The sequence below is a fragment of the Callithrix jacchus genome, chromosome 19, assembly GCF_049354715.1.
Source record: "Callithrix jacchus isolate 240 chromosome 19, calJac240_pri, whole genome shotgun sequence".
NCBI classification, from domain to species: domain Eukaryota; kingdom Metazoa; phylum Chordata; class Mammalia; order Primates; family Cebidae; genus Callithrix; species Callithrix jacchus.
In genome coordinates this window covers 21,128,306-21,150,151 of record NC_133520.1, presented here as the reverse complement: position 1 = coordinate 21,150,151, position 21,846 = coordinate 21,128,306, and the positions used below count along the sequence as shown (strand labels likewise).

Here is a 21,846-nt window from a genome sequence, read left to right as displayed (position 1 = left end):
AGGAGTAAAGTGGATCTCCCAAAATCACACATCTAGGGGGTGATCTCTGAGATTCAATAACCATCAGACTCTGGGTCTGCTCCTAAACACCACACACCAACTACTCCCCCCCACCCCGAGCCTAGTGGAGTGACCAAGGTGCTACCAGCATAGTAAGGGGTACCCAGAGGCCCAAAAAAGGGTGCTCGGAAGACAAAGCCTGGGCCATGGGGATGGGACTCCTTCCCATCCTGCAAGAGCCAGCTCTGGAATGAGGGGCTATTTTGTGGGGATGTGCTATTTGAGTCTGACTCCATTTGTGGCTATATGATGGCAGGCAATTGGGTGAAAAGTAAAAATACAGAGTAATCAGATGTTCTCTCTGTAATCTAGTTGTCAGCTGGAGTAAAATGTCCTCTTGAGATAGAAATAAGATAAACAGCCAGGTGTGGTGGCCCATGCCTGTAATCCTAGCACTTTGGGAAGCTGAGGTGGGATGATTGCTTGATTCCAGGAGTTCAAGACCAGCCTGGGATACTCAGGAGGCTGGGGTTGGAGGATTGCTTGAGCTCAAGCAGTTGAGGCTGCAGTGAGCCATGATCACACCACTGCACTCCAGCCTGAAAGACAGAGCAACACCCTTGCCAGAAGGTAAGGAAGCACAAATTAACAGAAGCATGCCAAAAGAGCACAGGCGCCAACCCGAAAGAGCCTCAGATGGCCAAAGCTGGAGTCATTTAAGCAAGAAAACGACAAATAATTGTATCATAACCCAAGATACGAAATAAATATGTGTACATTCATACTAATATAAATTATGATTGAATACTGAGAAGGGGTGGCTCTTCCCTACAAAGAGCTGGGCGCAGTGGCTCACACCTGTAATCCCAGCACTTTCAGAGGCCAAGGCAGGTGGATCACAAGGTCAGGAGATCAAGACCATCCTGGCTAACACAGTGAAACCCCCTCTCTACTAAAAATACAAAAAATTAGCCGGGTGTGGTGGCACATGCCTGTAGACCCAGCTACTTGGAGGCTGAGGCAGGAGAATGGCTTAAACCTGCGAGGTGGAGGTTGCGTTCAGCCGAGATTGCACCACTGCACTGCACTCCAGGATGGGCAACAAGAGAAAGACTCCATCTCAAAAAAAAAAAAAAAAAGGAAAAGAAAAGGAAAAAAGGATTCCAAACAATATATTAGATACATCCCCCTGCAGGAGGTGGAGTTTAATCTCCCCACTCCCTACAACCCAACAAGTGGAGGCTCCAAAAAATGCTGTAGAGAAAGTGAAAAATAGTGACTTAAGAGTAGAGTGATCTGGTAGACACCACCTTAACCAAGTGATCAGCATTACCAGGCATGTCATGCCACGTACCTGCTGGTAGGACACCAAGAGAAGGGCAGTCCACCTCTGTAGTGTTTTTTCTAAAAACCCATAACCGCAGTCCAATCGTGAGAGAAATAACAGAGAAAATCCGCACTGAGGACATTCTGCAAGTCTCCATCTACAAAGGAGTCTTACCAGAACTCCTCAAAACCATCAAGGTCACGGGAACAAGGAAAGACTGAGAATTCATTACAGACCAGAGGAGAAAGAAAACATGATGGCTATGTATAATGTGGCATCCTCAATGGGATCCTGGAACGAAACAGGGCATTCTATGGGAAAACTGATACAATCCCAGTAAAACGTGGAGTTTAAGTAATGGCAATGTGCCAGCGCACGGTGCCTCACACCTGTAATCCCAGCACCTTGAGAGGCCAAAGTGGGGGGATCCCCTGAAGCCAGGAGTTCATAGACCAACCTGGACAATAAAGCAAGACCGTTCTCTCTACAGATAATTTTTTATAATAAAAAAAATAGGCCGGGCTCAGTGGCTCATGCCTGTAATCCCAGCACTTTGGAAGGCCAAGGTGGGTGAATCACTTGAGGTCAGGAGTTCGAGACCAGTCTGGCCAACATGCTGAAGCCCTATCTCTACTAAAAATACAAAAATTAGCTGGGTTTGGTGGTGCACACCTGCAATTCCAGCTACTCAGGAGGCTGCGGCCAGAGAATCTCTTGAATTTGGGAGGCAGAGGTTGCAGTGAGCCGAGATTGTACCACCGCACTCCAGCCTGGGCAATAGAGTGAGACTCTGACTCAAAAAAAAAAAAAAAAAATAGAATTTCCACAACTGATTCTTTCGTGTAATGGCTGTACTGAGGCAATGTACAGAATTAACAATAGCAGGACTGGGTGCAGGATCGATGGACACCTATATCCTACCAGAGTGACTTCAAATGTTTCTGCAAATTTCAAATTTGCCCAAAATGGAAGTTTATTTGAATACAAGCTTGAGCTCTAATTGAGGTTTTTATAAACGCATCCTTTTAAAAACTCATTCAACGAACACACATATAGAACTTAACCTGCTCAAGGTACTATTCCAAGAGCAGCACAAATACTCATTCTTCATTCTGGTGTTGTCATCACATGTAATACCTCGCTGGTGTCTGGCTTCAGCGGGACATTCTCCACTTACTATCCTACCTCTCAGCTCATGTTTGCAGCCTGTGGTCGGCACCGTATCAGCCAAGGTTGTCTCAGACCCTGCTCTGACTGACATAAAAAAAGTGTCGTGTCCCCCACATACTCCGGAAAAAACGAACAAAGGCCGTTCACAAAAGATCTCTGTGTGTGTGTATCAGATGTCTCTTCTATTTCGGAAGCAGTGGCTGGGCCGCCTCCACCAAACAAAGAGCCTGGTCTCTGTCCCCTCTCCCTCTCCCTCCTCCCTCCCGGTTTACTTCACGCTGAGGTTGGTCTCTTCTTTCATTCACTGTCTCCTACGCAGTCCATGCCACCGGGGAGAAGTTTTTCACAAGTGGCTTTTATTCCCCCACAATGCAGAGACCGTGGTCTGAGTCTGGAGTTCCCCAACCGGCAAAATACGAGGGGAACAGCTCCTGCACCCCAGCAAGGCCCCGAGTTAACTCTGCCGCAGAGGCGGGAGAGGCACAGCACTGCCAGCCCAGGACCCAGAGCGAGGGCATTCTCCGGAATTTGAAGGTCACCACCGTCAAAGTTGGCGTTGGGGGGCCTGCAGGTCCCGGACCTTTGGGGCTGTGCCCGAGGCAAGAGTTCAGAGCTGGGGTCAAAGAGAGACCCTGGAGGTGACTAACGTGCCCTTTGCTTTACAGATGTGGCAGAGGAGGCCGGAGAGTAGGGGCTGTCCCCGGAGGGAGCGAGGTGGGGAGTGGGAGCAGGCCCTGCCTGGAGCCCTCCGCTGACTGGGCGGCTGGTGCGCGCGGCAGAGGGGTTACCGCGGAAAGGGGAACCCCAGGGTGGTGAGGACTCGCAGATGAGGCTGGCCTGATGGGTGCCTGCTTTGGGGAAAGCAGTCTGTGAAGAGAGGGCGGGCGGTCGCGGCCCCACGCGGGTTGTGCTGGCAGCTCCGCGCCGCAGGAAAGTCGCCCTGGCCGGAATCGCCCTCGGATGTCCCAGCTGGGCGCACGCAAGGGGCTCTCCAGCCGCGTCTCAGGAATTTGCCTCCAAGGCAATCAGCTCTTCACACGAGCATTCAAACCAAGGTGAGGAGCGATCAGATCCAACCAGATCTGCTTCCTAGGCCTAGCCAGGACCCTAAGCCCCCCACCCCACTGCTCAGAGGCGAGAGGGGCCGAGGCAGCGCGTACCTGCCCCACCCGGTCAGCTCTAAGATGCCCTGTTTAGCGTTACTCTGCGACCCTGGATGGGCCTGGGCAGGAGCTTGCTTCCCTTGGCTAAACGCAGGCAATGAAGGGGGTTCACTTGCCTAAAGACGCCTGCCCCTGCCCGTTACCCCAGTGCGAAGACGCAGGGCCCCTCTCCTTCCTCTAGTCAATGGTCTTTGGGCGTGGGAAAGGGCAGGAGAGTTCGCTTTTCTCTCAGCCCTAATAAGAGGGCCCTGCCTGTGGGGCAAAGTGGGCTCTGCACTAGATGGGACTCCTCTAGGAGCAAATTTAACCCTGCTACTCCAAATTTAACCCTGCTGGTGGAGTTATGAGGTTACTCACCCTGGTAAACTTGCCCATATGTTACCAAGGGGAGAAGGCTGTTAGGCCCTTGCCAACCATGAGGGAGGAGAATCTGGAGAACAGAAAGGAGCCACCAGGTGCAGGGTGTGGGAGGGACATCTGAGCAAGGCAGGCCATATGTGGGCTCAGGGACAGTGGGGATCAGAAATGGTACCTTCATTCTGCCTGGAACGGGGCAGTGGGCCCGGTCTCTCTCAGCGGGGCTGAGGACCCTGGACAGAGCTCAGGTCCTGGGATACAGTTCCTCCACAGAGTAGGGTGGGAATCCAGGAGGGCTCCACCCTCTGAGGCTCACCCAGGCTGCAGGAATCCCTGGGACCTAATAATACACACAAATCAGAAAGCAGGCTGCAGGCCCTGGCCATGCAAGGAGAGAAAGCTGATGCCTGTCCTAGCCTGTCCCCGCTGGCCTTGCCCTAAAAGCAGCAGGGTGCCTGGTCCCAGAGCCCAAGGCCTCGCTGGCTGGGCAGCCAATGGCACCCTATATCAAGAGGATGAGCATGCTGCAGGGAATGGCAGGCATGTGGCCCAGCTGTCACACTAAGCACAGCCCCTAGCTGGGGCCGCCTGCTTCAGGCTGCTCCCACTCCACAATCTCCTTCCTGCCCCAGGCTCTGGAACCAGCAGAGGAGCTGGTCAGACCAGCTCAGGCACTTTCAGCCTAGTTAGGAGGACTGAGTGCTTAGGGAGGCATAGGGGAATAAACACAGTCTGATAATGGGGAATCTGAAATGGAACATGAGGAGGTCGCTTAGAGGAGAGCAAAGGTAAAAACCGGCTTAAGGAAGGAGGAGGACATTGTTCTCAACACTGGCTGTGACTGTTGGGACCTACAGGAAATGCTCCCTTTTATCTCCCACCCAGGAAGGAGTCTGAGAGCTTCTGTGTCCCAGACGTGCCAGCCATCCTCCAACTATGTCCCCTCCAAACATGAGGGGACATAGAGACACAGGCTCCATGACTTTGTGATCAACCATCAGCCTTGTTTTTCGAATCTACTCAATGGGAATACGTTCAGCTTTCCTCTGGAGCCACCAGAGTAGCTCCTTCAGTTCTCAGCCCCAGAGGAAAGATCCCTTTCCCAATTCAGGGTGGACAGAGATGCCAGGAGACTTGCTGATCACCCCCCAGGCCCTCCCTGAGCCAGCCCTGGGTGTGAGGACCTACGTAAGGTCCTGGGGGCCACGTTAGAAGGGAAGCTTGGTCACTGTTCTCAAGGAGTACCTGAGATTAACAAGACCCAAGTCAGAAAGCTGGTGCCAAGGGATGGTGTCCAAGCAGTTCAAGGCTACCTTCTGCCCCCAGAGCTGTGGACCCCACACGCGCAGCTCCATGTTTATGTGCAGGAAAGGCAAAGTGGTTTGAATTCCTGATCAGAAGGGCGGGGAGCACTGTGTGGAGTGAGCTCCCAGGCCTCCCTGGAGCCAGGCACCTGAGACCCTGGGAGACAATGTCCCTGAGAAGGGGTCTAGTGCAGAGAATGAGGAAGTGGCGAAGGTGTGCACTGGGGCCCTGGCCCTGGAGCTCCCAGGCAGGGTCCGGATGCTCCTGTCTCCCCAGGAGCATGAGAACCCCTGGAGATGCCTACCAGAGCTGCTCTCCTGGCTCTTAAGTTTGGATTTAAAGCTGTGCTTTCTCGCCCAAGGGGCTGGGGAAAAGAACAGACCCTTTGTCAGCAGCCTTCTTCTTTCTACAGTCAGGCAGAGGGTGGGAAAAAGAGGACAGCTGCCACCCAGGAGTCTCCAGAAAGGAGTGGGCTGTGGCATGGCCAGGCATCCCCGCTCAAGGCATGGTCCTCAGGCCCTTGGAGCTGTGCCATGGCTGGGACTCTGCTTAGTTGTGCAGGCAGACCCTGGGAACCTGGCTCTTCCACATCCTGTTCTGAATGTGGGAATTCTTCCTGAGGATGGAGCAGACATGTGCCCATGCCTCTTCTCCACCAAGTCAGGAGCTGGGAAGAGAACAGCAGGGCCAGCATCCGTCCTGGGCACAGAAGGGCACACATCAGCTCTGGCTGCCCATCCCTCCCAGAGCATGGCAGAAAGGGGGTTGCCATAGGGTTCCCAGCTCACCCCAAGTTCTTCTCAGCAAGAGAAAATCCGAATTCCCCTCTTCCGAGCACTTTGAAGGCAACAGGATACACATATTCAACATTCACCTTCTGGATTGAGCTTGTTCTGAGGTTCTAGCAGGCAAGTGGTATACACTTGACCATGGAACAGTTGTCCTCTATCAGGGAAGATCCTCCTCTTCCACCCAGCATGCAGCTTCAGGAGAGATCCACAGGGAGCAGTGAGGGAGGAAAGGGACGCCTGCCTAAGGCAGCAGGTGTCAACCCATCTGAATCAACCCTCTACAGAATGGAAGCCCCCGCCACGTGCCTGTCATTTGCTCTGATCGTCTGCTATGTGCACCAATAGCAGCAGCCCCCACCAGGAGCCTTATTATGTGGGTGTCACATTTAAGTGCCTATTAGCACAACTTCCCTGAGCCCCTCCTGCAGCTGCTACCACCCTTTGGTGCCAAGGCCCAGGTGGTTGTTCTGGTTGACTCGCTGTTCTCCTTTTCAGAACCCTGATTACTGCTGAGAGGGCTGGCAACTCCCCTCAATCCTGTAGAGCAGCAGCTGAAAGCGCCTGGTTATTAAAAGGCGAAGAGCTCCTGATAAGAGAGAGGGATTGCTTTATAATTCCTATGTAGACTTATAAATTATTCCCTCCGTCCTCATCCGCTGCCATCAGATTCCCCTCCACCAGCTGGAAGGCTTAGTTAACGAGTCAGATATGAGCAGGCCCTGACATAAAAATAGAGGCAGGCAGTGGGAGCTGGCGCTGTGACTCACTGTGTGGCAGGCGTGGGGCTCTGCAGACAGCTGCAGGCCTTCTGCCCTCCCCCTCGGCCTCCTCCTCCTCCTTTTCCCCTCTCCTATCTCTCCCTGCTCCCTTCTCCCCGCCCCACCCTCTCCCTCCCTACCCCTCCCTCTCCTCCTCTCTCCTTCCCTTCTCTCCCTTCCTTCCCTTCCTTCCCTTCCTTCCTTTCCTTCCTTTCCTTTCCTCCCCTTTCCCTTTTCTTTCTCCCCTCCCTCTCCCTCACCTCTCCTTCCTCCCTCTCCCCCGCAATTTCCAGCCCCGGAGCACAGGCCTCCAAGCAGTCCCTGGGTCAGGCCAGGCTATTCGAGCAGGTTTCTCATTTATCATTTACATTCCCCCCCGAGGTAGTGAGTGAAATGGGAGGAAATGCCAAAATAGCACAGACTGTCATTCTCATTAGGGCTTTTTGAGTTTTCTGCAGAGAACATTTGAGTTCTAATGACCCTCCATGCCAGCCCCAATGCTCCAACAGACTGAGAAGAATTAAAAGGGCTGGGACTCAAGTTGTACAATCTCAGAGCCCAGCCTGCCCCCGTCTCCCCACTAGGCACGCCATCTTCAGGGTTCCCAACCTGCCTGCTTCCCCACACCAGCCAAAGCTCCCAAAGAGAGGTGCCCTCAGTGAGCATTCAAATGAGTGAATTAGAGACCTGAGAGCTGTCATTCAGTTCTTCCTCCTACACCCAGTGAGGCCAAGCCCCTCTCTCTCTCTCCTCTCTCTGTATGTGTGTGTGTGTGTGTGTGTGTGTGTGTGTGTGTGTGTGTGTCCCTCTCTCTCCTTAAAACAGTTCATTGGATCTCCATTGCTCTTAAAATTTTTTTTTTTTTTTTTTTTTTTGAGACAGAGTCTCACTCTGTCGCCCAAGCTGGAGTACAGTGGTGTGAACTCGGCTCGCTGCAGCCTCCGTCTCCCAGGTTCAAGCAATTCTGCCTCAACCTCCCAAGGAGCTGGGACTACAGGTGTGTACTATCACGCTCAGCTAATTTTTGTATTTTTAGTAGAGACAGGGTTTCACGATATTGGCCAGAATGGTCTCAATCTCCTGATCGTGTGATCCACTGCCTTGATCTCATGATCCACTGCCTTGGCCTCCCAAAGTGCTGGGATTACAGGTGTGAGCCACTGTGCTCGGCCCAAAATAAAAATTATATATACATTCAGCAGTGGAGGGTCTGAACAGGCTGGGTTGGCCACCTCTGCTTCCTCCCCAACCCCGCACTGCCCCTACCCTCTCTCCCAGCTACACTGACCTCCCTTCAGGACTTACAGGCCCCCAGGACCTTGTGTGAGCCGTTCACCCTGCCTTTCAGAGGTGCACTTGGTCTGGAAGCCCTCCCTGACGTGAAACTTGGTCAATGCTGTCCCATACCACACCCCTCCTTTGTAGCATGTGTGAAATTTGCAGAGGCACATTGGTTCATGTTGCTGTTTGTTTGAGGCAGGGTCTCACTCTATTGCCCAGGCTGGAGGGCAGTGGCAGGATCTTGTCTCACTGCAACCTCTTCTCCCGGGTTCAAGGGATTTGCCACCTCAGCCTCCTGAGTGGCTGGGATTACAGGCACCCGCCACCACATCCGACTAATTTTTGTATTTTTAAATAGAGATGTGGTTTCACTATGTTGGCCAGGCTGGTCTTGAACTCCTGACCTCAGGTGATCCACCCACCTTGGCCTCCCAAAGTGCTGGGATTACAGGCTTGAGCCACTGCACCCAGCCCGTGTTACTATTTGATCAATATCTGCCTCCCAACTAGACTGCTGGCTCTGTGAGGACCGAGACTCTGATTTGTAGGTGCTCAGCAAGTGTCCGTTGAATAAATCAGTGAATTGAAGACTGGAGAGGGTGCCAATAAGCAGGGCAATAGCAATCCAGATGGAGTTCTGAATCCATTTGGAAAATAAGCTGAAGAATAATCTCAACTCAATTTTAGATGTCTTAACTTGTCAGTCTGAGGAGAAGCACAGCTCCTCCCATGTGGTCCCATAACCAGGAAACTGCATGGAGGAAAAGGGACATAGACACCTTCCTGGCTGGAGGCCACAGTGTCTGTGCTTTCCTGTGGCCTGGAACAATTCACTTTGCATCGTGGTGTCTAGGGCCGCCCGTAGGAAAAAATACAGCCACCCAGTGCAGGGCCTGGGCTGGATGTGGGAAGTGAGGCGCATTGTCTGTACCGGCGCTGCAAGCATAAGTGTGTGTTCTGGGGCCTCTGTCGCCTCATCTTCATATCTCAGCCTGAACCAGTATTTGCCTTGCCCATGTGGGGAAGAGATCCCATGTAATTTCAGAGATACTGAGTTTCCTGGCTTTCAAATTCCTGGCCTCCAGTGCCAGCGTGTACTGGGAAAACACATGCAGCTCCCCCATCCTCCAACCCACAGAGACTGACCCTGATAGGTTCTGCCCCAGGGCTCCTGGAGATCTGAGTATGTGTCTTCCTGGGCCTCCCTGCACTCCCATGGTCCTGCCCACCTTGCGCTGAGCACTAGAGGCTGAAACAAACATTAGCGGAAAATCCAGATTCTAGAAGCAGATGACATGCACCCTGAGATGACACCCTAACATGTGCCCTGACATGCACCCAGGGATGACAGGCACCCTTTTTAAGCATTTACTTGAGAAGAAGTTCAAATACAGTTAAGTTACCCCATCTAACTATATTCCAGGCCAGGCATGGTAGCTCATGCCTGTAATCTCAACACTTTGGGAGGCTGAGGCGGGTGGATCACCTGAGGTTGGGAATTCGAGACCAGCCTGACCAACATGGGGGAACCCCATCTCTACTAAAAATGCAAAAAATTAGCTGGGCATGATGGTGCATGCCTGTAATCCCAGCTATTCAAGAGGCTGAGGCCGAAGAATGGTTTGAACCTGGGAGGCAGAGGTTGCGGTGAGCCGAGATTGTGCCATTGCACTTCAGTCTGGGCAACAAGAGTGAAACTCCATATCAAAAAAAACAAAAACAAAAACAAAATAAAAGAATTAAACCCATATTCCATATTGTGCCTCTCCATGCCTGCAATGGTAGAGATATTCTATACATATGTGTTGATGAATAGACAAAACAAAAGGGAGGGAGGAAAGTGGGGCTGAATCTTGAGCTGTTCCACCGTTCCACCCACGGAAGCTGTCACAGCGATTGATCACTTTGACCTGCTTTCTTCGTCCCTTTCGCCCTTCATTCTTTTATTGTTTTTATGTGCACGGTTCAACTGATCTCTGTTGACACATGGCACATTAGCTTTGGGCTTCGAGGGCTCCAGGCATCTCGGCCTCCCAGCTGGTGGCCTGTCATCCTGGGAAAATTTTCAGATTCAGTGCATTTTTAGGCCCAGGAAAAAGGCAACAGCTTTAAAATAAGGCATCAGAATTTGGGGCAAACTTTCTGAAGCTACATGTGAGATTTGAGATGTTTTTCAGGGGTGGTTAAATACAAAGCTGGAAAGTAGGGTATGGTGAGGTCTATTTTTAGGGAATATAGTGGGCAAAATTCTTGAGATTAACACTTCTATTGAAAACAACTAAAAATGCTGGTTAGAACTTTTTTTCTTGAGACAGGGTCTTATTCTGTTGCCCAGGCTGGAGTTCAATGGTGCAATTTTGGCTCACTGTAGCCTCCACCTCCTGGGCTCATGTGACTCTCTCCTTAGCTTCCTGAGTAGCTGGGACTTCAGGAGCGTGCCACTACCCCTGCTAATTAAAAAAATATATTTTGGAGGGGTGGGGCACAAGGGGAGGAAGAGCATTAGGACAAATATCTAATGCATGCAGGGCTTGAAACCTAGATATCAGGCTGATAGGTGCAGCAAACCACCATGGCACAAGTGCTGGTTGAATAAATTAGTGAATAAGCAGGTTAAAAAAACTGCTCATGTATCCCAGAACTTAAAGTAAAATTTTATATATAATATATAATTTACATATTTAATATATATTATATATATATAATTATATAATATATCATACAATTATATATTATATTACATAATATATACTAATTATATATTATATAATAATATATAATATTTACATAATTATATATTATGTATAAAGTATTTATATATTATATATAATCATATTGTATATTATATATAAATATTTTATATATTATATATTATATAAAAATTATATATAATATCTAGAATTTTACTTTAAGTTCCAGGATCCATGTGCAGTTTTTTGTAACCTGCCCAGAGAGTGTTTGCTTATCCCAACTACCTTGCACTTGGGGGTTAACAGCTTTGGAAAGACTGGGGCTTTCTTATAAGAAACTAGGACCCTGGAGGTCTACAGCATTGAGTAAGCTTAGAGGAGTGAACTAGAACTACCCCACACCTACACCCAGGGAATTGTAAGGCAAGTTGCCCTGGCACCGAGTGCATGGTGATGCTCATGGTCATGGTATAGGATGCAAACTTCCAGGAAATGATAACTATAAACTTAGTCCTCACGTTCAGTTGCAAGATAGACTCATAATTCATATCACCTGGGGGACCAAGAGTCCTAAAGCTTTGAATTTACTTTAACATGGTCTTGGATTACAAGTGTTCTTCTGGAGGAAGCAAACACAAACCCTCTCTGAGAAGGGTCACCTTTATTCTAGTGTCCCACAAGTAATTCTTCAAGGACAGTGAGCATGGCACATTCAAGTGCACATGGAAGCAAGACAGCATGTGTAAGAACTAAAGCAGAAATAACAGAAACAAACACTATGATTTCAGCCACTAGGATGATCATATCTGTATTATTATTATTATTTGAGCTGGAGTCTCACTGTCACCCAGGATGGAGTGCAGTGGCATGATCTCAGCTCACTCTAACCTCCACCTTTCGGGTTCAAGCAATTCTCCTGCCTCAGCCTCCTGAGTAGCTGGAATTACAGGCATAGGCCACAATCCTCAACTAATTTTTGTATTTTAGTAGAGGTGGGGTTTCACCATATTGACCAGGCTGGTCTCGAACTCCTGACCTCGGGTGATTCACCTGCCCTGACCTCCCAAAGTGCAGGGATTACAGGTGTGAGCCACCACGCCCAGTCTCATAGCTGCATTATTAAGAGATTATGCATAGTCTGTTAAAAGATAAACTAACACATTTTTTCAGGGAACAGAAAACCATAAGAATGTTACATAGTTGATTTGGAAAATAACAAAATGTTTTCTAAAACAAAAAAATTAATACTAGAAATTTAAAACTCAATGAAAGTGTTTAACAGGACATTAGGCAAGTTAAACAAAGAGTTAGTGAACTGGAAGACCAGCTGGATGATCTGTGCCATTTAGACAAATCCCCCAATAAAAATACAGAAAAGAAATTGGAAAGGTGTAAAATGTAAGCAGTCTGGGAAACATAACAAGACTTTGTCCCTACAGTTTTTTTAGCTGGGCTTGGTGGCACATGCCTGTAGTCCCCGCTACTTGGAAGGATGAAGTGAGAGGATCACTTGAGCCAAGTTTGAGGCTCAGTGAGCTGTGATCATGCCACTGCACTCCAGTCTAGGTAACAGAGCAAGATCCTGTCTCATTAATAATAATAATACAAAAATTAAATAAAATGTAAAGTATATCAAGAAGTTCTGACATCCTAGTTTTTGCTTACAAAAAATTTTGCTTTCATTAAAAGGCATGTAAAGTGAAATGCACATCTTAAGTGTATAGCCATGAATTTAACCTGCATATCCCAAACCTTTAGTAAGATATAGAACATTTTTATCATCCCCCAAAAGTTTCATAATGCCTGGACTGGTTCTTAATCTCCTCCTCCACTCTCCAGAGGCAACCACAATTCTAGTTTTTTTTCTAGTTTTGCTTATTCTCAAGTTTCATATAAATGGGATATTACAGCATATACTGCACTGTGTAAATTTTATTTTACTCAGCATGTTTTTGAGATTTATCATGTTGTTTTGTGTATCGATGGTTTGTTCCTTTTTATTGCTGTATAGTATTCATTATAAGCCTACACACAGCGTGTTTATTCTTTGTCTTGCTGATGGATACCCAAGCTGTTACCAGTTTCTACTTTTATGAATAAAGCTGCTATTAGCATTCTTGTTCAAGTCTCTTTTTGAACATATGTTTTTATGCTTCATGGGTAAATTCCTACCGGTGAACATTCTCAGGTATTAGAGTAGTTAGTTACATGTTTAATTTTATAAGAAGCTGCCAAATGTCTTTCCAAAGTTGTACCATTTTATATTCCCACTTACAGAGTATGAGAATTTCAGTTATTCCACATGCTTGCCAATATTTGGTGTTACCAGTCTTTTTATTTTTAGTCATAATCATGGATGTACAGGAATGTCTGATATAGCTTTTATTTTTCATCTTTCTGATGGCATCAAGGATTGGGCACTGTTCCAAAGGGAACCTCAGCTGGGGGCAGTGGCTCATGCCTGTAATCCCAGCATTTTGGGAGGCTGAGGTGAGTGAATTGCTTGAGGCCACGAGTTTGAGACCAGCCTGGTCAACATGGCAAAACTCCATCTTTACTAAAAATACAAAAATGAGCTGGGCATGGTAGCATGAACTTGTAATTCCAGCTCCTCAGGAGGCTGAGACATGAGAATGAGACAGAAATTGCAGTGAGCTGAGATCATGTCACTTCACTCCAGCCTAGGTGACAAAGTGAGTGAGACTCTGTCTCCAAAAAGCAAAACAAAACAAAACAAAACAAAGAAAGGCAGGGGGAATGTCTCACAAATACTATGGTACCCAGCATGCTGTTGACATTGTTACAAACAAGTCAAGGGTAAGATTCTTGCCAAGATAATTAATGTGTTTATTGAGAATATTAGGCACACAAGATAAATTCCTGAAGCACATTGAAAAAAAAATCAGTAAAAGAAGGAAGCCAAAGAGAAAGGTACCTAGGTTCAATGGAAACACTAGCCTACTATAGCTGGAAAAGCACACTTCGTGAGAACCAAAGAAGCCTGAGCTGCTGGAACCTTTTCTCTATGAAATTGAGGCATAATCAGTGTAAAAAAATTAAGACTTCTGGTAGAGGAGGAGGAAGAAGGGAAGAAGCAGAAAGAATAAGAAGAAAGAAAGGAGGAGGAGGAGGGGGAGGAGGCAGAAGAAGGAGGAGGAGGAGAGGAGAAAGGAGAAGAAAAAAAGGAGGAGGAGGAGGAGGAGGAGGAGGAAGATGGCAGCCAGGTGAACACACAGATACATTGACACAAATGGGGAAGAAGGCCGTGTGGTGATGGGCACAGAGGTTGGAGTGATGCATCTACAAGCCAAGGAATGCCAGGAATTGCTGGCAACCACCAGAAGCTGGGAGAGGCATGGAAATATTCCCACTCAGAGCCTTCAGAAGGAACCTACCCTGCCTACACCCGGATTCCAGACTCCTGGCCTCCAGAACTGTGAGAATAAACTCCTGCTGTTTGAAGCCACACATTTTGTGCCTTTGTTACAGCAGCCAGAAGAACCAAACACAGGCACCATGTAAGAAATTAGAGAAAATGGGGTGGTAAAAGGCAACCGTGATTCTATTCATATCCATGAGAACCACCAGTGTCATCTTTGCATGCTTCCAAATTTCCCTTTCCCTCATTCACCACTTCTAGAAATGGTTTAATATCAGGATAAGCCATTAAGAATCTGACAAGGAAGGCAGGGCCAGTCAAGGGCTCAGGGCTCCTTCACCCAGTGACAGGCCCTCCAGCTTCCTACCTGATTGGGTTGGCCTTGGAGAACCGCCCACATTCCCATCTGCCACAGAACTACCCTGCAGCTGCTTCTGCCACCTCATGCCCCTTTTGGAAGTCGCAGTCCATAGGCTGCCCGAACAGTGCTCCAGCTGTGAGTGACAAGGATGCAGGTGGACATGGGACCACCATGTTCCCACCGTGCTCCCTGTCTAACCAACAAAGCAGGCTTCCTCAGCTTCTTTTTGAGAGCCACAGTAGAAGCTCAAAAGATCTTGGTAGCTCCTCACAAGCACTAGGACATAGCAACAGTGGTAAAACAAATGCTTTCCAAAAGACACAGCAGGGCAGAAAGGAAATGGAAGTGACAGAAAGGGAGACAAAGAGGACAGGCAGGCAGGCAGGCTGACCCCACAGGCAGAACCCATTTTGCTCCAGTCCTCCTGGCTGAGGCACTGCTGGGTCAGGCCATGCCACTTTCTCTTCTCTCCCTGTAGCCAGGGCAAGAAGCAGGTCTTCTTGAGCACAATAAGAGATGTGTTTCCTCCATAAGAACCAGGATCTAGAACTCATCCCATCTTGTCAGGAAGCAATGCTGTGTGGTGGAGCAGACTCACGGCCACGCCTGGATGAACAGAGAAACAGCACAGCACCCACAGAATCCAAACAGTTTGCAGGAGAATTGCTTGAGCCCAGGAGGCGGAGGTTGTAGTGAGCCAAGATCTGACCACTGCACTCCATTCTGGGTGACAAAGCAAGACTCTGTCTCAAAATAAATAAATAATAAAAATAAATGATATTTCTTAGATTTTGTGCATCTCCAGTGAAAATATATAATTCCTAATTTTTGCACTTATTTTTGGTAAAACAGTGTCAACGATGGGTTTTAAAATACTATCTTGAAATACTATCAAGATAGCTTGAAATACTATCATAGTATATTGAAAACTTCTGTCAATTCTAAACTATTATGAGTCATTTACAGATTTGATCACAGGAGAAATAGGCCTTACATATCTTACTTAAATCCCAATTGATTTAGGGTTCTCATTCAAAACTCTTTAGCAGGACAGTCAGCTAACACATGTAATAGTTTTACCAGGCTGCTGGCTACATGAAATAATGTTGTTGTTTTTTTTTGAAACAGGGTGTCACTTTTTCACCCAGGGTGAAGTGCAGTGGCACAATCTTGGCCACTGTAACATCTGCCTTTTGGGCTCAAGCAATTCTCCCACCTCAGCCTCCTGACTAGCTGGGACTACAGGTGCACATCACCATGCCTAGCTAATTTTTGTATTTTTAGTAGAGACAGGGTTTCACCATGTTGGCCAGGCTAGTCTCAAACTCCTGGCCTCCCAAAGTCCTGAGATTACAAGTGTGTGCCACTGCACCTGGCCATGAATGAATTATTTAAGCTATATGTGTATAGGTTACATTTGCTCAGATATGCATTTGCATATTCAATATTACCATTTGTTAGTGTATTATCACATCAGATACATTTATATGTGTTTAATATTATCAATTAAAGTGGTATTTGTCTGAAAGACTAGCATTTAATCCATTTTTAACCTTTATCCATCCCAAATGGGACAATATAAGGTTTTCAGTGAACATATTAAAATCTTAAATTTTTTCAATATTGTCAATACTCCTGATATCTGGGTTTGAAAGACCACGCTCTGGGAGGCCTCAAAGATTTCTGAAGTTTTTCAACAGGCTAGAAAATGAGGGATTAAACATATGACTATGCGGCATATAACATAGCTTTTTTGTCAATTGCAGCTATAAACTTATTTACAAATGAGTTTATTACCTTGAGTTTGAATCCATTATATTTAGGGACCACTGCTTTTGACTAGGAAACATTAACTTCCTTTTAAAGAATAGGTATTGTGCTCTCCCACAGAAATTCATACTCTGTTGATATATTTGCTGCCTTTAAAACTTTTTGGCTGGGAAAGTGTTCCTCTTCCTCTTGCTTACCTCCTCTTCCAATGCCAGCCTCAGCTTCCCACCTCTCTGACACTGCTTTGCTGCCCTTCTTTCTGGAGCTCTCACTTGGCCCTTCCTTGCCTCCTTCCCAGCCCCTGTATGAGGGGGTGTTTCCTTCTGCCAGCAGCACCTGGTGTGAAGCAAAGGATTTCCCAGTAAGAGAGAGATAGTGACAGTCTTCATTTGCAAATTAAAACTGGCTTATTAAGCTTGGACATAGTGGCACAGGCTTGCAATTACAGAACTTTAGGGGGCTGAGGCAGGAACATTGCTTGTGGCCAGGAGTTCGAGACCAGCTTTAGCAACTTAACGAGACCCTGAGACCCTACAATTAAAAAAAAATTAAAAGTTAGCTGGACGTGGTGGCACATGCTAAAATATTAGCAACTGGGAAGGCTTAGTGAGGTGGGAGGATCCCTTGAGCTCAGTTAGTGGATATAGTGAGCTTAGATGGCACCACTGCACTCCACCCTGGGTGACAGGACGAGACCCTGTCTCTATTAAAAACAAAAAACAAAATGACTTGTTATATACAAAACACACCCCCCGTCTCAGATCTGGAGATTCAGTCGGAGAACACCGTAGGCAGAGCTGAGAGGCCCTCTGAGGGCCAGCTCTCTGGCCCCAGCACCATGGTCAGCGCCCGTTGCCTGCCGGGACCCAGGGCCATCAGCCGAGGCCGACCTGGCAGTGGGGGCAACTCTTGGGAGCACTGCGCAGTGGAAGAAAACTGCCTCTCCACACCTCAGAGGGGCAGATCACCAGCCGCCAGTGATCTGGAATGGATCTGATCCAGGGGGGAAGCCTGCAAAGGAGCGTGGGAAGTGTCACTTTTGTCTTCCAAGGATCTCATTCATTTGGGGTATTGTGAAAAGTGATTTCAGAGGATGTAGGGGATGGGAATCCCTCTTCCTGCTCCGCTCCCTTCCCCCCACCCCAAGCAAATAAACACAACCACTTTACGCAGCTTAACAGAATGACTTTAATGCTTCTTCTAGTTTGCCATTTCCTTCCACAGGGCTTTGTTTCGAAAAATAACAAAATGAGGTAATAAGTTAATGTATGTACACGTTATAAACACTGTGTCAGTTTACAATGGCAGCAACAGAAGTTGTTACAAAGAAAGTGACTGCGGAGTGGCTGGAGTTCAGCCGCCCATTGAGCAGATTCGTCGTCCTGAGAAGTCGCGCGCCGGAGGTGGAGTGCGTCTAGAAGCATTTGCGGTGGACGATGGAGGGGCCGGCCTCGTCGTACTCCTGCTTGGTGATCCACATCTGCTGGAAGGTGGACAGCGAGGCCAGGATGGAGCCGCCGATCCACACCGAGTACTTGCGCTCCGGGGGGGCGATGATCTGCAAAACAGCGCGTGAGGTGGGGAGACCTCACCCCGGAGCCCACCCCGCCGGCAGCCCGCGCAGGCCGCCGCCCACCTTGATCTTCATGGTGCTGGGGGCCAGCGCGGTGATCTCTTTCTGCATGCGGTCAGCGATCCCGGGGTACATCGTGGTGCCCCCCGACATGACGTTGTTGGCATATAGGTCCTTCCTGATGTCGATGTCGCACTTCATGATGCTGTTGTAGGTGGTCTCGTGAATGCCCGCCGACTCCATACCTGGGGGCGGCGAGAGGTAAGCATGAGCGGGAGCTCGGGGCGCCCCGGGCCCGCGGGGCCGGGGGGCTGGGAGGCCGCGGCGCGGGCGCGGGCGCGCGGGGCTCACCGATGAAGGAGGGCTGGAAGAGCGTCTCCGGGCAGCGGAAGCGCTCGTTGCCGATGGTGATGACCTGCCCGTCTGGCAGCTCGTAGCTCTTTTCCAGGGAGGAGGAGGAGGCGGCCGTCGCCATCTCGTTCTCGAAGTCCAGGGCCACGTAGCACAGCTTCTCCTTGATGTCGCGCACGATCTCGCGCTCAGCTGCGGAGAGCAGAAGCAGGAGAGGAGCCCTCACTCAGCGCCCGCCGCCGGCCCTCCCGCCTGGGGTGCCGGGGCGCCGCGCACCTGTGGTCACGAAAGAGTAGCCGCGCTCAGTGAGGATCTTCATCAGGTAGTCGGTGAGGTCGCGGCCCGCCAGGTCCAGGCGCATGATGGCGTGAGGCAGCGCATAGCCCTCATAGATGGGCACGTTGTGGGTGACACCGTCACCGGAGTCCAGCACGATGCCTGTGCGCGCGAGGGAGAGAGTGAGCGGCTGGGGGCGAGGCCGGGGCTGGGCGCTAGGGGCGGAGGCGGAGGCGGGAGAGGGGTCTGGGCGCTGCAGGCACTCACCGGTGGTCCGGCCGGAGGCGTAGAGGGACAGAACGGCCTGGATGGCCACATACATGGCGGGCACGTTGAAGGTCTCAAACATGATCTGGGTCATCTTCTCGCGGTTGGCCTTGGGGTTGAGGGGTGCCTCGGTGAGCAGGGTGGGGTGCTCCTCGGGAGCCACACGGAGCTCGTTGTAGAAGGTATGGTGCCAGATCTTCTCCATATCGTCCCAGTTGGTAATGATGCCGTGCTCAATAGGGTACTTCAGGGTCAGGATACCTCTCTTGCTCTGAGCCTCGTCGCCCACGTAGGAATCTTTCTGACCCATACCGACCATGACGCCCTGCGGAGCGGAGACACCACGCACCCGTTAACGCCGCTCCGGGTGGCACCGGCTGGATTATGCGGGGACCCGGGTCCAGTTCCCTCTGCGGAGGGGCAGCCTGACCTGGTGTCGGGGCCGGCCCACGATAGACGGGAACACGGCCCTAGGGGCGTCATCGCCGGCGAAGCCGGCTTTCACCAGGCCGGAGCCATTGTCGCACACGAGGGCGGTAGTCTCGTCTTCGTCGCACATGGTGTCTAGTTTCTGCAAGGACAGGGAGACCGTGAAGAGGCGCGGTGCAATAGCGCAGAAGCCTCAGCGGCTTGGGTAGGCCCTGCCAGCCCCAACATCCTCGCTCCCTAGGAACCTAGGGACATCCCCTGTCGAGCCACTCAAATTCTGCCAGGGCGGCGACCAGGGAGTCTCTTCCCGAGCTTTGTCCCCTGACTAAGGGCTGTTATGAACCAGGAAAGGGGGCACAGCGTCGTGAGACCACACTGAAAAGTCCTCTGCCCTGCACAGCCAGGGGAACATGTCCCCCAAGACCTACCTTCCCTGCCTGACACCTGCTCCAAGAGCTGGACGCTAGTGCCCATCCTCTCTGCGCCTCCCTGACCACATCTGTCACCTAGGGGGATAAGGCCTGGGCACTGCCTGCTCGCTGGGCCAGCGTGAGGGTGGAAGGAGAGGCCCATGGGAAAGGGTTGGCACCTTATGCAGGGAAGAGTGACCTGTTAGGAACCCTACATTTCAAACTCAGTAAGGGCCTTTTGCCTGGTGGAAACCCAGAGTGGGTGGCCCTGGCTGCGCATTAGCTCTAGCGCTAGTTTGGAAGGAACTGCCTTGAAGACAACTAAAGTAAAACCGTTTATCTCCCTAGGAACATCCTACATGCCAGGTAAAGCAACCAAGAGGGGCTAGAAAAAAAAATTGGAGACGTCCAACTTCCAGATGCCGACTGTCTTGTCTCTTGTTTAAAGCTCGTGTGGCTTCGGGGACGAGGCACAGCGCGCAGGGCGCAGGCCTGAGGCTGACCAGATGAGCCGACTGGGTTCTGCCCTGGAGTCCTTCGGGTTCCCCTCGGTAATGCCCAGTCCCCCTGCCCCCTCCCAACTTCCGCCCTACCTGGGCAGGTAGCTACAACTGCTACTCTCGGCTCGGCCCCGGTCGCCGCGGGAGGGGAGGGAGGCTTCGCTCGGCGCTGTTCGCTGCGGTGGCCGATTGTCCCTCTGCCCAGGTTTTATATAGCCCGCGGGCTCTCCCTCCTCGCCACCCCGCAGGAATGTCGCTGCCCTTCTCGAGCCATATTTGGGTGTTGGGCACTAGAGCCCCCTCCCTCGGCCGGTTCGCGGCCTGGGCCCCCGCCCGGGTCCCCGGCATTGACCAAAGAAGGAGTGAGTTGGCCCGTTCCCAGGTAACGCGGGCCGGGCCGTATATGGAGTGTCTCCCTAGCGGGTTTGCCCCTCCTGACCCGACCCAGTTGCTGGAGGGGATGAGGTGGGGCGAGGGCCACTGCGTGCGCGCGGGTGGGTTCATGTATGCGCTTGCGCTCCGGGAACCTCACCTGTTCCAAAGGCCTCCCCACCCATGTCCACTCTGGGCGCCCTGGGCGCTCGGGAAGGTGCGGGACTGCTGACCTCCAATATTTCAACTTTTCTTCGGGTTCTTTGCTCAGATCCCCAAACTCCCACTTGCGACTATCGGGAGCGGGGGGCTTGGGAGGATTGGAAAAGCAGTCACTCCTGAGCCTCAGGCAGGGAAGGAAGGCGAACTCCCTCCCCCTTATGCCCCTGGAACTCCATTTCTCTCTTCCCACCCCCGGGCTCCCTGAATCTAAAAAGCTGAGCCACGCCGACCCCTTCCCCCACCGCAGAGAGGGCCACAAGCAGCCGGAGGGCGCGCAGCTGTCGCCAGACAGACAACTGGCGGGGGGAGGCGAGGGCGGAGCGCTGGGGAGGAGGAGCGGGGGCTCCCGGGGACAGGCCTGAAAGGTAGCTCTGGCACTGTCAGGCGCAGAGCCTGGGCACACGGAGCTGTCCGCCTCAGGGACGCGCAGCGCGTCACTCCTAAAGGGAGTGAAGGAGTTGGGGTTCCCCTCCTCTAGGACGCACTGGCCTCAGGGTTTGGTGGGCTGAGGCCCTCCCCCAACCTCTTTGGTGGTGCTATATGTGTCCCTTTCCTGGGGCTGAAAGACAAGGGTCACAACCATAGGAGGTGGAGATGGGTGAGGGGCTCTTCCTAGATGAGGCTTTGCTGGTCCTTCCTCCCAATAAAGAGGACGAGGACGCTGCACTCTAGGATGGGTAGCAGTTTTTTCCTTTTGCAAAGGCTGAACAAACTCATCTTTATATTTAGAGGATGATGTCTGCCAAGGCCGGGCGGCCTCCCAGTCCACCTTGGAGTCATCACCTACCACAGCCTGCAGGTTCTATTTATATCACTGATATATGGGGCTATGCCTTTCAGATTTTCTAGAAGGATTTGGAACTATTATGGTAAAGTGGAGTGGGGGGGGGAGGGAGTCAGCAGAGGTTACCCAGTTGGTGCCTGTCTCTCTCTCTCTTCTTCCCTAAGTCAAGGACAGTTCTAACCTTGTGGAGGAGCAGTCTTTTGTGATGAAATCAGTGGCATGCTTTAAGGGGGTACATCAGTGACGTGGTACGGGCCAGAACAGAATCACTCATTTTTCTGATGTGTTTAAGTGCTCCCAAAATAGTTGC

At 50.4% G+C, this 21,846-nt stretch overlaps 1 protein-coding gene across 1 annotated transcript; it reads right to left on the bottom strand.

Annotated features, from left to right (window-relative positions):
- Nucleotides 1–17,516: 17,516 nt before the first annotated feature.
- Nucleotides 17,517–20,341, bottom strand: ACTA1 (actin alpha 1, skeletal muscle). The gene is made up of 7 exons (XM_002760568.7): nt 20,252–20,341; nt 19,250–19,390; nt 18,820–19,144; nt 18,553–18,714; nt 18,277–18,468; nt 17,989–18,170; nt 17,517–17,910 (listed from the first exon to the last, which is right to left on the bottom strand). The coding sequence occupies exons 2-7, from the start codon at nt 19,376–19,378 to the stop codon at nt 17,767–17,769; spliced, it is 1,134 nt and encodes a 377-aa protein (XP_002760614.2). The 5' UTR covers nt 19,379–19,390; nt 20,252–20,341; the 3' UTR covers nt 17,517–17,766.
- Between the last annotated feature and the right edge of the window lie 1,505 nt (nt 20,342–21,846).